At 49.5% G+C, this 14,583-nt stretch overlaps 1 protein-coding gene across 4 annotated transcripts in view; it reads right to left on the reverse strand.

Annotated features, from left to right (window-relative positions):
• The window catches only part of ARHGAP23 (Rho GTPase activating protein 23), a 53,766-nt gene that overhangs the window by 4,402 nt on the left and 34,781 nt on the right, over positions 1–14,583 (reverse strand). For all 4 annotated transcript variants that reach the window (XM_064271153.1, XM_064271151.1, XM_064271152.1 and 1 more), the window contains 6 exons: positions 14,468–14,541; positions 14,137–14,226; positions 13,354–13,479; positions 5,912–5,953; positions 5,249–5,345; positions 2,832–2,863 (listed from right to left, as the gene is read on the reverse strand). In XM_064271153.1, the coding sequence (XP_064127223.1) occupies positions 2,832–2,863; positions 5,249–5,345; positions 5,912–5,953; positions 13,354–13,479; positions 14,137–14,226; positions 14,468–14,541 (461 nt within the window). The remainder of the gene's footprint in view (positions 1–2,831; positions 2,864–5,248; positions 5,346–5,911; positions 5,954–13,353; positions 13,480–14,136; positions 14,227–14,467; positions 14,542–14,583) is intronic.

The raw sequence follows: 14,583 nt of genomic DNA on the forward strand, positions 1-14,583 counted from the left end.
CCACCCCAGCCACAAGCTGTAGTCTAACACCTGGGCAGGGTGAACCAGGGCAGGCGTCATCGTCACGTCTCAGAAGGCGGGCTCTAGAGCAGGCAATTAGCTGTCTGTGGGACCCAGGGCAAGTTACAGAAGTTCTGGCCTCGTTTCCTCAACTGAGAGATAAGGACAATACTGCCTCTATTCACAAGGCATTTGTGAAGATGAATAATTCTGAGCACAGTAACTGCCACATAGCGAATGCTCAGTAGATGGTACTATTATTAATATTGTGGGCTATTTTTATTTGGGAGTCAGTGATGACCAAAAGCACTATAATGACTGAACTGATACCCTCCACCAAGCGAGCTGTCCAGCCTTCAGTTCCTCTGGAGAAGAGGCTTCTTAACTGGAGTCCTGGGATGGTCACTGGGGACCCAAAGGCCCCCCTGCCAAAGTTGCTCCAGAGTTTCTGTATGTATGTGTCTTTCTGGAGCAAGGGTGTATAGCTTTCCCCTCATTCTGGAATGGGCCTGGAATCAAAAGTCAATGGAGAATCCCTGCCTTCCAGGGTCTGTGATGCTGTGGTGTTTTGATCAATGCACATGTTTTGAGTGGTCAACTAGTCGTCCCTCAGGGTAAAGGTCATGGAGAGGTTTCAGCTGGGGCCAGGATGGGGCAAGGCCACGCCTCAGGTGGCTTAAGGGAATATTTAGGAACATGAGGGGAAATGAAGTAAGGCAAGTGGGGGGAATAAGACGGGGCCTGGCTAGGAGGTGGGCTTCTCCCTGGGCCAGCCGGGTCCTTGAGCTGGTTACAACAGGCAGTAGAGAGACTTGAGTGGGAAGTGAGGGACCAGCGAAGAAGACAAAAGTGGTCCCCTTCCCCAAGAACTTGTAATTAAACTGATAAGGGAGCCTTCTGAGCATAACTCTGGTAAGCTCCAACCACAGTGGAGGAGATTAAGAGCAAGCTAAGAGATGTCTGTGGTTTTTGCCTAGCCCACACGCCCACCATGAACAGCCAAAACCGTCCTTGCAGGAGGCGGGATCAGAGTGTGACTGTAATTCAGTGTGCTGACACCACATCGGTGTCCTGTACACAGCCTGAGAAAGCTGTGGAGACAGGGGATTGTTAAATCTGGAACAATGGTTTCCAACTGTTATCTCAGCCTGAGAGTGAGCTATTCAAATAGAATCCTCCCTAGAAACCCAGTTTCCTGAAACAGAACAAAGCAGCAGCCGGCTTAGACTGAGGAGGGTGGGGCTTGGAGCCGCCCCCTCAGTCCTCCCACACACCTGCTGGTGGTGATGACCCCAAGGGGGCTGGAGGAACAGTTTGACAACCACTAACCTAGATTTTAGAGAGTCAGGCAAAAGAGCCAGAGGCTGGAGGTGGTGTTTCTAGTACTGCACTGGGCTCGTCCCTGCCCTCGGGGAGCACACAGCCAGGTGAGGGGCCAGGCCCTGGTACCCAAGGCGGCCCCTTACCTACAACCAGGATGGATGCCACACACTCTCAGGTGCCCAGTGCCTCCTTCCCTGGCTCTGGTTCTGGCATCCCAAGTGGTTCAGACACCGGAGACCCCTGCTATATACACCACTCGATGCCCTTGTCCCATGGTAGTTGTTTCTCACTATCGGTTAATAAACTGGCACCCTGGCCTACGCCTCTGTTTCTCAGGGCCTTGGCTGACTGGTTTGGGTTCAATTCCTGTGCCGGAAAAATCAAGAAACGCCTGAAGCCTGAAAGCAGAGGATCAGAACTCGGAATACAGATAATTCACCAAAAAACGCTCTGTCTTGAAAGGCCATCTAACCAGCTCTCCACTCCTCAATGCCTGAAAACATGTCCAGTCAAACTTCTAGTTACTTATACTCTCTGAGCCTTGGTTTTCCTAGAACTCAAGGGTCTTTGGTAATGATTAAGCAAGATAAATATTTGTGAAAAGTTGCTGGCATCTAGCAGGTGCCCAGCAAATTTAAGTAAATTCACTTCTCTTTTGTTTCACACTAGGGATTTTGAGTAACTCACTGAGGCCACAATGAAGTAAGTCCCTGAGTTAGTTTAAAGGCATACTCTTTATAAAGCATGTTCTATGTTCAAGGCCCTGTGACTAAAAAGAGGGCCTTCTGAGGAGTTCCCAAGGTAATGTGGGCCTAGACTAGCACGCAGTATATGCTAAGGCCCTGAAAGAAATGAATTCTATCTCCAGAGGCTTCAGGGAGGAGGTGGCATGTGAGCCACAGGGAGGCCAGTGGTACAGTCCACTGAGGACAGGTTGAGGTCACAGGGGCTAAGTAAGAAGGTCTTTTAGCCAGTGGGGCCTCTGCTGAGAGTGTGGAGGAACCAGATCTACCTGGGACCGAGCAGGGCTGCCAGGCAAAGAGCTGGCTCCTCTCAGGCCTAGACCACCTTCAGAGGCCCTGGTGCTCCCAGCAATGCTCTTGGCTCCTTTAGGAAGCTCACCTCGCCTTTTGCCACCCACTTCAGATCTCCTTCACTGGCCTCAAACCTTCCTGCCTCCTTCAGTCTCAGCTGAGGACCTCACCTCCTACTTGACTGAGGAAAGAGGAGCCAACAGATGGGAACGCCCCCAGCTCTCCACCACCAACTCTGCTTGCAGCTGTGCCAATCTTTCTTCTCCATCACTTCCTGGTACACCTTGGGAGGTGCCTCCTTGGGGCAAAGGCACTCCAGCCTGGTGGGCCCAGATCCTAGCTCCTCCTACTCCCTTTTCTCTCTCATCAACTTCCCTCAGGGTCCAATCAAATTCTCCCAATTCCTCTGACTGAAAAAGCAAAGCGGTCTGGCTTGTATAAGGATAAAGCCTTCAGAATTGCCTTGGCACTTACCTTGGACTTGGCTGAACTACAGGTGGTGGAATCTGTTGGTGAGAGCCCAAAAGAAAAATGAACGTTAGATCAGGGTAAGAGAAGGCTGGGTCTTGTGAACACACTTACTCTCCACAAAGGCTTCAGAAACCAGGGAGGTATCAATCCTGAGCTCTCCCCAGGCCCTGGGAGTGTGCCAGGCCTCTGATGTCATTTCCTATGGGGTAGGGATGGAGCCGAAAGTGATGTCAATCACCAATTCCTTTTGAGACAGGAAGTGACATCAGGCTGCCAGCTACTGACCCTCATTTGCCCAGGGGTAAGGGCAACAGGGGCTTTTCTGTGGGCCTGCTTCCTTTCATCTGCCCCCTCTCCTATTCCTGTTAATTCTGAAGCACTGGAGAGAAAATGCCAAATATGAGACACAGTCCACAGAAACCACAACAGTGAAACACAGCAAATCACAGATGCTCTGGAGAAATGGAGATCACACAGGGCATAGGGAAGCAAGTGCCCCACATCCACCCTTACCACATCCCCAGGAGATGAGAGGGGAGAGGGACCATGTGAGTGATGGAGTAAACAGGCAGAGAAGTGATAGGGCTCAGGAGGTGATCGAAGCCTTGAGAGGCTCCAGACCTTATGGGACAAGGTACCCTGATTATAGCCAGAGTTGTGAGGAAGAGTAAAATCATTACGTCTATGGGGCTGGGGTCCCACTCCCTTAATGCCATTGGTGTGGAGGAGCCAGAAATGAGTCTGGCAATGCTCTCTCCAAGACTGAGGAAGGAGCAGGCTGATCCAAGGAGCTTCCCAGGTCCAGTGGGAGCAGTGGATGGGGTGCGGTTAATCCACACTCTCTGGCAAGCAAGTTAGATGCCTCTTACAGAAGCCCCCACCCCTGCCCATGGTGAGGAGAGCGAGATGGGCTGACCACACAGCAACATACACGGGGCAGGGAGCGGCAGCAGGTGATTAGAAGAGGCAGGGGGCTCCTCTCTGCCATCCCGCCCCCATATCTTCTCGCCCCTCCCCCAGCCTGCCTCTTGCCACTAGAGGTACTGTTGGCATGCCTGTCAGAGACAAAGCTAGTACCCGTTGCCGTGGAGTCGATTCTGACTCATAGCAACCCCATGTGTGTCAGAGTAGAACTGTGCTCCATAGCGTTTTCAGTGGCTGATTTTTCAGAAATCGATTGCAGGCCTTTCTTCCGAGATGACTCTAGGTGGATTCGAACAGCCAACCTTTTGGAGGGCCTTAACCATTTGAACCACCCAGGGACTCCCTGTCAGAAACAGGACCCATCAAATATGAAAGGGGTGGGGAGTTAGTGACCTGAGCACTGGCCATTGTCTCCAGACATGTAAATCCTCTTCCCCTGCTAGAGAGGACCAGAGACCGTGGAAGCAGGACTTAGGGGCTGAGTGACCAGGGGCCCTGGAAGCAGGACTTGGGGGCTGAATGACCAGGGGCCCTGGAAGCAGGACTTAGGGGCTGAGTGACCAGGGGCCCTTGTCCTTGAACTAGGAAGAGCCAGTCCCTGGGGTGACTGATACAGGAGCTATAGATATGGAGAAGATTCTGGAGGTGGCATCACTTGTGTCAGGGGAGGCTGGGTCCTGCTACCAGCCAAGTTTCCCTCAGCCAGATGACCAGGAGGGGCCAGATCCAGCATGGAGGGAAGGCGGCAGAGTGTGGGGGCTGTGGAGGGCAGCCATCCTGTGCCCAGACTTCCTGGTAAGGGGAAAGAATCTGGCTCCATCCAGTGCCTCCTTCCTCCTGAGAAGGGGCCTTAGAGGCCACGGTTCTTACTGGGCATGGGTGACTGATATACCAGGGAGAGGTCCAGGACATTTCCCCCTGCCTCTCATGCCTGCCCCACCTTCTTATAATCACCCGCTACTGTTAGTGACCAAGGCCAAGAAACCAAACTGTACCCTTTAAATCTCCAACAGGTCCGCTGGAGGTGGGGAAGGGGAGAGAGGGGTAGTAGGGAGGAGAAGAGGAGGGAGCAGGGTCACGGTGGGGGGAGGGGGAGGGAAGCATGGGGGAAGAGGAAGGAAGACGGGTGGAGGGGTGCAGGAGAAAAGGAAGAAAAATTAAAAAGAGAACATGCCCTGAAGGCCAGCCCATGAGAAATTAAAGGCTCAGGAAGGAAACCAGTGAAGGAGGGCGAACAAAGCAACAAGGGAAGCTGCAACCCAGCCCTGGGTGGGGCAGTCTAGCAGAAGAGGCAGTGGCACACAGGGCAAGTGGGACTGCCCAGAAGGAGAGGGCCTTAACACGCCCCAGACTCAGTGGCAGGACAGGGGAGGGGCCCAATGGGGCAAGAGCAGGGAAGCTGGTCATCTGGCCGGGCATCTGGGACCCTCAGGAATGTAAAGCCCCACCCCCACCCCCACCAGGCTTGCATCCCACTCCCCAGCCCCTGAACTCACCGGAACCTGGGTCAGCAGGGGGCACCGTCCTGCCAATGTTGGGCAGGAGGTACTCGATGTTGGGCACTGACTGAGGCTCCTTGTCATCCACAGGGGTCTGCAAACAGGGAGCAGGGATCAGCCTGTATGCCCTCAGATGGCTGGTCCATGGAACCTTCAGAATGAGGTGCTCTGAAGGCAGCCCATGCCCCTCCCATCAGACTGGGGCTCCAAAAGCAGGGCCATCTCCCTCATCAGTCAGGTGCTCTTGAAGGCAGGGCCTACATGGTCCCCATCAGACTGCTTTATGTCTTCCCCAACACCTGATGGACTCCCTGAAGGCCTGAGTTGTTCCTTTAGCTGAGGGCAGGGGCTGTGTCTCTCCCATCAGACTGGAGCTTCCTACAACATACCTTCCACGTAAGACCAGGTAGTGACTGCCTTTGCTACTGGACTGGGTTTCCTCAGGGCAAGGCCTGTATCTCCCCCATCTGACTGGAGGCTCATGAAGGCAAGGATTGTGTCTCTCCCATCAGACTGGAGGATCCTCAGGAAAGGATCTATGTTTTCCTCCATCAAACTGGAGATGCCCCAAGTGCAGGGACCTTCCCTGCTCAAGTCTTGCTGCCCCTTCCCCCACCTGGGGGATCCCGCTCCCCTCCCCAGCCCCTTGCATCTACTTACTCTCTCTCCCTTGTCCTCTTCATCGCTGAAGAACCAGTCTGACTGCAGGGGAGACAAAAGGAAGTGAAGAAATCAGCGTTGGAAGGGGCTGGGGGAAGACAGGGACACATGGACCCCTCAACCTGCTCGGTTCCGAGGACCCACTCAGGTGCTGAATGGAGAGGTACAAGAGGGGACACCAAGAAGCAAGGGTCTTTCTTAAAAAGTCCAGACTTACTGAACCAGTTGAGACTAGTTGTTGTTGTTAGGTGCCATCGAGTCAGTTCCAACTCATAGCGACCCTATGCACAACAGAACAAAACACTGCCTGGTCCTGAGCCATCCTTACAATCGTTGTTATGCTTGAGCTCATTGTTGCAGCCACTGTGTCAATCCACCTCGTTGAGGGTCTTCCTCTTTTCCGCTGAACCTGTACTCTGCCAAGCACGATGTCCTTCTCCAGGGACTGATCCCTCCTGACAATGCGTCCAAAGTATGTGAAATGCAGTCTCGCCATCCTTGCTTCTAAGGAGTATTCTGGTTGTACTTCTTCTGAGACAGATTTGTTTGTTCTTTGGGCAGTCCGTGGTATATTCAATATTCTTTGCCAACACCACAATTCAAAGGCAACAATTCTTCTTCAGTCTTCCTTATTCATTGTCCAGCTTTCACATGCATATGATGCAATTGAAAATACCATGGCTTGAGTCAGGCGCACCTTAGTCTTCAAGGTGACATCTTTGCTCTTCAACACTTTAAAGAGGTCCTTTGCAGCAGATTTACCCAATGCAATCCATCTTTTGATTTCTTGACTGCTGCTTCCATGGCTGTTGAGACTAAAGGACTCCCCAAAACTATCACCCTGAGATACTCCATAAACCTTGAACTGAAACTACCCCCCCATGTCACTTTTTAGGTAAATAAGAGATAGGCTCATAAAATAAGGAATATTACCAGTGAGTACTGTGCACCTGTAAAAAATCATCCATATGAGATCAAATGGTCAACAACTACTCTAAAGCAGAGATGAAAGGGTAAGGAGACTGCGAAACCAGATTACTGGATACAAAACATCCAGAATGGAATTAATGAGAATGCTGACACACTGAAAAATGTAACCAATGTCACTGAATAATTTGTGTAGTCATTGTTAAATGAGAACCTAACTAGCTCTGTAAACATTCATCAAAAAACACAATAAAATATTATTTATTAAAAAAAAAAAAGACAGGAGTCCCCTCTGGCAGTGCAGTGAATTACTTAATATCGCCCTTCTAGCCTTGGTCTTATACCTCTCACCAAATGACTAGGTGGGACTAATAAGGTGCTTCTGGCCCACAAAGTGGATTGGATAGTTTCCTAATAATACAAATAAGGTGCATGGCACACTTGTGAAGGTTGTTGTTTTTAGGTGCGGTTGAGTCGGTCCCGACTCATAGTGACCCTATGCACAACAGAATGAAACACTGCCCAGTCCTGTGCCATCCTCATAGTTGTTGCTATGCTTGAGCCCATTGTTGCAGCCACTGTGTCAATCCATCTCACTAAGGGTCTTCCTCTTTTTCGCTAACTTTTTACTTTACCAAGCATGATGTCCTCTAGGGACTGATCCCTCCGGATAACATGTCCAAAGTATGTGAGATGTAGTCTTGCCGTCCTTGCTTCTAATGAGCATTCTGGTTGTACTTCTTCTAAGACAGATTCGTTCTTTCTTTTGGCAGTCCATGGTGTATATTCAATACTCTTCACCGACATCACAATTGAAAAGCGTCAATTCCTCTTTGGTCTTCCTTATTCATTGCTCAGCTTTCACAGCTTTTCACAAGGTGAGGCAAAAACACCATGGCTTGGGTCAGGCACACCTCGGTCCTCAAAGTGACATCTTTGCTTTTCAACACTTTAAAGAGGTCTTTTGCAGCAGACTTGCCCAGTGCAATGTGTCTTTTAATTTCTTGACTGCTGCTTCCATGGGTGTTGATTGTGGATCCAAGTGAAATGAAATCCTTGACAATCTCAATCTTTTCTCCGTTTATCATGATGTTGCTCATTGGTCTACTTGTGAGGACTTTTGTTTTCTTTATGTTGGGGTGTAATCCATACCGAAGGCTCTGTTCTTTGATCTTCATCAGTAAGTGCTTCAAGTCCTCTTCATTTTCAGCAAGCAAGGTTGTGTCATCTGCATAATGCAGGCTGTTACTAAGTCTTCCTCCAATTCTGATGCCCTGTTCTTCTTCATATAGTCCAGTTTCTCAGATTATTTGCTCAGCATAGAGACTGAATAGGTATGGTGGAAGGATACAACCCTGACACACACCTTTCCTGACTTTAAACCATGCAGTATCCCCTTGTTCTGCTCGAATAACTGCATCTTGATCCATGTACAGATTGCTCATGAGCCCAATTAAATGTTCCAGAATTCCTATTCTCCACAATGTTATTCATAATTTGTTATGATCCACACAGTCGAATGCCTTAGCAGGGTCAGTAAAACACAGGTAAACACCTTTCTGGTATTCTCTGCTTTCAGCCAAGATCCATCTGACATCAGCAATGATATCCCTGGTTCCATGTCCTCTTCTAAATCCAACTTGAATTTCTGGCAGTTCCCTGTCAATATACTGCTGCAGCTGCTTTTGAATGATCTTTGGCAAAATTTTGCTTGCATATGATATTAATGATATTGTTCAATAATTTCTGCATTCTGTTGGATCATCTTTCTTGGAAATAGGCATAAATGGATCTCTTCCAGTCGGTTGGCCAGGTAGCCGTCTTCCAAATTTCTTGGCATAGATGAGTGAGCACTTCCAGCACCGCATCTGTTTGTTGAAACATCTCAATTGGTATTCCGTCAATTCCCGGAGACTTGTTTCTCCCCAGTGCCTTCAGTGCAGCTTGGACTTCTTCCTTCAGTACCATCGGTTCCTGATCATATGTTACCTCCTGAAATGATTAAACGTTGACCAGTTCTTTTTGATATAGTGACTCTGTATATTCCTTCCATCTTCTTTTGATGCTTCCTGTGTTGTTTAATATTTTCTGCATAGAATCCTTCAGTATTGCAACTCGAGGCTTGAATTTTTTGTTTCAGCTTGAGAAATGTTGAGCACGTTCTTCCCTTTTGGCTTCTATCTATCTCCAGGTCTTTGCACATGTCATCATAATACTTTGTCTTCCTAAGCCACCCTTTGAAATCTGCTCAGCTTTTTTACGTCATCATTTTTTTCTTTTACTTTAGCTACTCCACATTCAAGAGCAAGTTTCAGAGTCTCTTCCAGCATCCATTTAGGTCTTTTCTTTCTCTCCTGTCTTTTTAATGACCTCTTGCTTTCTTCACGTATGATGTCCTTGATATCATTCCACAACTCATCTGGTCTTTGGTCGTTAGTGTTCAACGCGTCAAATCTATTCTTGAGATGGTCTCTAAATTCAGATGGGATATACTCGAGGTTGTACTTTGGCTCTCGTTGACTTGTTTTAATTTTCTTCAGTTTCAACTTGAACTTGCATATGAGTAAGTGATGGTCTGACCCGCAGTCAGCCCCTTGCCTGACTGATGATATTGAGCTTTTCCATTGTCTCTTTTCACAGGTGTAGTCTATTTGATTCCTGTGTCTTCCATCCGATGAAGTCCATGTGTACAGTTGCCACTTATGTTGTGGAAAAGGTTTTGCAATGAAGAAGTCATTGGTCTTGCAAAATTCAATCATAAGATCTCTGGCATCGTTTCTGTCACCAAGGCCATGTTTTCCAACTACTAATCCTTCTTCTTTGTTTCCAACTTTAGCATTCCAATCATTAGTAATTATCAGTGCATCCTGATTGCATTTTGGTCAATTTCAGCCTGCAGAAGTTGGTAAAAACCTTCAATTTCTTCGTCTTCGACCTTAGTGGTTGGTGCGCAAATTTGAATAATAGTCGTATTAACTGGTCTTCCTTGTAGGCATATGGATATTATCCTATCACTGACAGCATTGTACTTCAACATAGATCTTGGAATGTTCTTTTTGACAATGAATGCAACCCCATTCCTCTTCAAGTTGTCATTCCCAGCATAGTAGACCATAAGATTGATTCAAAATGACCAATACCAGTCCATTTCAGCTCACTAATGCCTAGGATATCAATCTCTACGGGTTCCATTTCATTTTTGATGTTTTCCTCGATTCATTCTTCGTAATTCCAAGTTCTGATTATTAATGGATGTTTGCAGCTGTTTCTTCTCATTTTGAGTCGTGCCACATCAGCAAATGAAGGTCCCGAAAGCTTGACTCCATCCACATCATTAAGGTCGATGCTACTTTGAGGAGGCAGCTCTTTCCCAGTCATATTTTGAGTACCTTTCAACCTGGGGGGCTAATCTTCCAGCACTATATCAGACAATGTTCCGCTGCTAATCATAAGGTTTTCACTGTCTAACTCTTTGCAGAAGTAGAGCACTGGGTCCTTCTTCCTAGTCTGTATTAGTCTGGAAGCTCAGCTGAAACCTGTCTGCCATGAGGGACCCTGCTGGTATTTGAATACCGGTGGCATAGCTTCCGGCATCGCACAAGCCCCCACAGTACAACAAAGTGACAGACACGTGGGGAACACCCTTGTGAGGCTGGGGCCATGCAAATAAGATGTATGAAACCCTAACTAGGGGATTGGTCAGTGTTGCCATCCTGCTAGGGTTAAAGCGAGCCATCCCAGAGGTAGAAAGGGGGAACCTCACTGCCACCAAGAATGAAGAACTAGGAGTAGACTGTAGCCTTTGGACCTGGAATCCCTGAGCTGAGAACCTCCTAGACCCAGGAGACAAAAAGCTGTTAACACTGAAGATGGCCAGAGACAGCAAGAAGCAGCGGCAGAGAAACGGTGACAGCAGAACCAGGAGAAGTGCAGGAGATGGTACAGGGGGTTTCCCAGCCCACAGAGAGAGAAAGCTGAGTGCCTTCGGGCAGGAGGTTTGGTGAAGTGGGGTGCCTCCAGGCACTTTTCAGCAGAGATAGGCTTGCTGACCCATGGAGCTAGAGAGCTGAGGGCCTTTAGGCCCAAGGCTTACTAGGGGAGTGGGGTGCCTCTGGGCACTTATCAGTGGAGCTAAAGTGCTTTGTAACACTTGCCTGAGCAGGGCAGAGGGCCAGGCCAAGGGGCCGAAGGCCAGACAGAAGCCTGCCTGCAGGCACAGCTGAGAAGCTGTCCTGATTGAAGAACTGTATCCTGAGTCATCCCTGATCCTGAATTGTAACCTGTTGCATCCCTAATAAACCCCTTAACTATATGGTCTGCGAGTTCTGTGTGGCCATTGCAATGAATTATTGAACCCAGCAGAGAAGTAGAGAGTGCCACGGGAGGGACGGCTGGTGTCAGAATCGGTAAAAAGTTTGGAGAAAGGAGGTATATTATCCGACCTCCACTTCACAGCAATCAGCCTTGGGCTGTTGGTGCTGATAATGATTCTGCCCCCATGTGAGGTTGGAGGAGGTCAGACGTCCCCGCCACGGCACCATTTTTATACCCCTCCTCTGCAACAGACCCTGGGCTGGCCTGGCCGCAGGAGAGGTCTCTAAGGGAGATTGATGGATCCTAGAACCCAACTCCATAGACTGAGAATCCCTCAGGGAGGAAAGGGTTGGGCCCAGTGTGGGAGGGAAATGCAGCCTGGAGTGGGAGAGGGCCCAAGTACAGACGGGTTACAGAATTATGGAGAGCTTCTCTCTTTTTTTTTTTTCTCTTTTTGCCTGTTTTTCAACCAACATTGTCCTGAACACATCACTGGGGCACCCTCCCTATGGCAAGCTGGAAGGCAGGGAAACATCAGCGCCCTCTAGTGCCGGCCAGGTCTATTGGCAGGAGAATGCCAGAGATGGCTGCTAGAGCTCCCAGAGCTGTCTACTACCCTGGCTCCACACTGACAACTGGGCAGGGGGGCAGCCCGCCAACCCATAAAATGACAAGGGAGGCAAAGAGGCGAGGCCTTTCTCATAAATGTCAAATAGGATAGAAAATAAAGTAAAAACCCCACACTTAAACACACTTTGTGATTTTGAGAATCTTAAAGACTTTTTTTTTTTTTTAAGATAAAAGTTTTCTGAAAAAATATCAAAACAGATTGCCTACAACGGAACAAGTATCAGATGTAATTAGAACTCTCAGTAGCAACACTCAGACACAAGATGTCAAGGAAGCAAGTAATACTTTCAATGTGGGCAAGTCACTGTTCCTCTTTACACCTCAGTTTCCACCCTCTGTGTGGTACGAGGACTGGTCTGGACACTTTAAGGCCCCTTCCAGCTGGGCTGCCTTTGGGTTTGGCTTTGGAGGACAAAGGCCTCCAGTACCCTCTGCTGGCGACTCAGAGTTCTCATCTCTTGATGGACAATAACAGGAATACACAGGGCTCTTGGTGCCTCCATGAAGCCATGAGAACAGAGGTGACCAGCTCAAGACACGTGAAGCACCAGTGCGGACCCCCGAAGGACTCCTGCCCTCAGGCCCATGCTTTCTGCCCTACCCCATCCTACCTCACCCCACCCTCCACCGAGGGTATCACCATCACCTCCCTGAAGTCTCAGTGGGGCCTGCAGGGAAGGTGTCACTAGCAGCCAGGCCAGAGCTCTGTCCCCTCCTATGCACCCATCTGCCCATTTCCAACAGCATGCCTTTCCTTGGAGCCACCTTCTGAAGGCATGCCTCCGTTCACCTTTCCAGGCCTCCTTCCTCCCTCTGACTCTCACACTAATCTTGGAAGCTCAGGAGCCTCCTGATTCTCCTGGTGAGGACCCGACACCCCGGGACAGCAGGAATTCCCCTGCCAGGGAACACAACAGAGAGTCCCGGATGGAGTGGGAGAAAAGTGCGGAGCAGAACTCAATGCACATAAAAAAGACCAGACTTAATGGTCGGACTGAGACTGGAGGAAGCGCCAAGCCCACAGCCCCTGGACGCTCTGTTAACCTAGAACTAAAGTCACCCCCGAAGCCCACTCCTCAGACAAAGATCAGACTGGACTATAAAACATAAAGTCATACTCGTGAAGAGTGTGCTTCTCAGCTTAATCAGATACATGAAACCAAATGGGTGGCTCCTGTCCAGAGGCAAAAGGAGAAGGCAAGAAGGGACAGGAGCTAGTTGAATGGATACAAGACACCTAGGGTGGAAAGGGGGAGTGTGCTGTCACATCATAGGGATTGCAACTAATGTCACATAACAATACGTGTATAAATTTTGTATGGGAAATTAACTCGAGCTATAAACTTTCACATAAAGTACAATTTAAAAAAAAGACTGGCAGGGATTCTAGGATCCATTCCTGTTTTGCCTTGAAATGCAGCCTCTTGTTCCTGAAGGGCATTCAGCATCCCAGTGCCATTTTCTTAAGCTGTGTAACCTTCCCTGAACCCACTTGGGCTAAGCAGGAGCCAGGTGTTCAGAGGGACACAGGCCTAGGCTCAAAGTTCACACACACAGAGCAGATTGCTTACATGCTGAATCAGTGTCTCGATGATCTTGTAGCGATCAGGCATGTGGGTCACCATGTCTGTCATGTTGTCCTCAGACGTCCTCACCAGCGTCGGCCCAAAGACCAGGGCCAGGTTCCGGGGTTCCATCTGGACAGATGAGAGAAGCAGGTCAGGGTCAACATCCCTCCATATTCTGCCCTCCAGCACCTCCCAGTCCTCCCTCAGGCCCCTGTTGCTGACCACACCCCGAGCTGTCCCCAGCTTAGGGGCCAGACGCCCCTTGCACGGGCATGGTGGTACTGGGCAAGTAGGACACAGGTCTGATTCTAGCCCCATTCACCTCAGGCCCGGTGGAACCTACACACCTGTACCCAGCAACCCTGAGTGGTTAGCACCTCCCCTTGCTAGCAGTGAGAGGCCCTGGAGTGGGGACATGTTGGAGGTCCCAAGTGTAGTATTTTAGCACTGAGAGAAATCCTATAGCTCTCCTCATCCCACCCCCTCACTGCAGAACCAGAAGATACAAAGTGTTTGAGTAGGAAAATGCAATGCAAGGGATCTGAGCTAGATCAGAGGATGGACTTCCAACAGATCCAGGGAGGCAGTGGTTCTCTGCCTCTGGAAGACTCAGATGCTCAGGAGAGAGCTCTCCAGGGAGAAGCACTGCAGGCATGTGGGCAGAGGGTCGGGTGGGGACAGAATGACCTTTAAGGAGGAGGGCAGGCCAGTGAGGCTTGAGAATATGCTGAAGAGATTGCCTTAAACTCCATGTTTCCCAAGATTCCATGCCGGAACGACACCCACCTTGTTTTTCTCTGAGTGGTCAGCTATGGTCTTGAGATGGCCCACGAGGAATTTGAGTGTTTCATAGTAGTGTCCTGGGAGATCCCGGATCTGGGCAAGAGAGAGGAGGGACATGTGGCCAGGCTGTGACTCTCCCCCCATGCCCTCCAGAGTCCCAGTGCTGTACCTATGGGAATCTAGAATCGCTCTCTGCCCCCTCCTTGTATAGATGGGGAAACTAAGGCCCGGAGTGGGAATCAGCAGCACTGGGTCCGGGCCTCCTGGGACAGGTGGTGCTCTCCCAGCCCAGTCCACTGGTGCCTTTTGCCTATCAGCATCTCTCTTGCCTCACCAGCTTCCGCAGTGTCTTCATCCGCTCCCTGGAGTCTTCAATGCGATTGGCCTCGATGAAGTCATTGTATTTGTCTGAAACACAGTGAAGGCTCTTTAGAGAGGTGGGGCAGCCCC

Source organism: Loxodonta africana, chromosome 18, assembly GCF_030014295.1.
Source record: "Loxodonta africana isolate mLoxAfr1 chromosome 18, mLoxAfr1.hap2, whole genome shotgun sequence".
Lineage (NCBI taxonomy): Eukaryota > Metazoa > Chordata > Mammalia > Proboscidea > Elephantidae > Loxodonta > Loxodonta africana.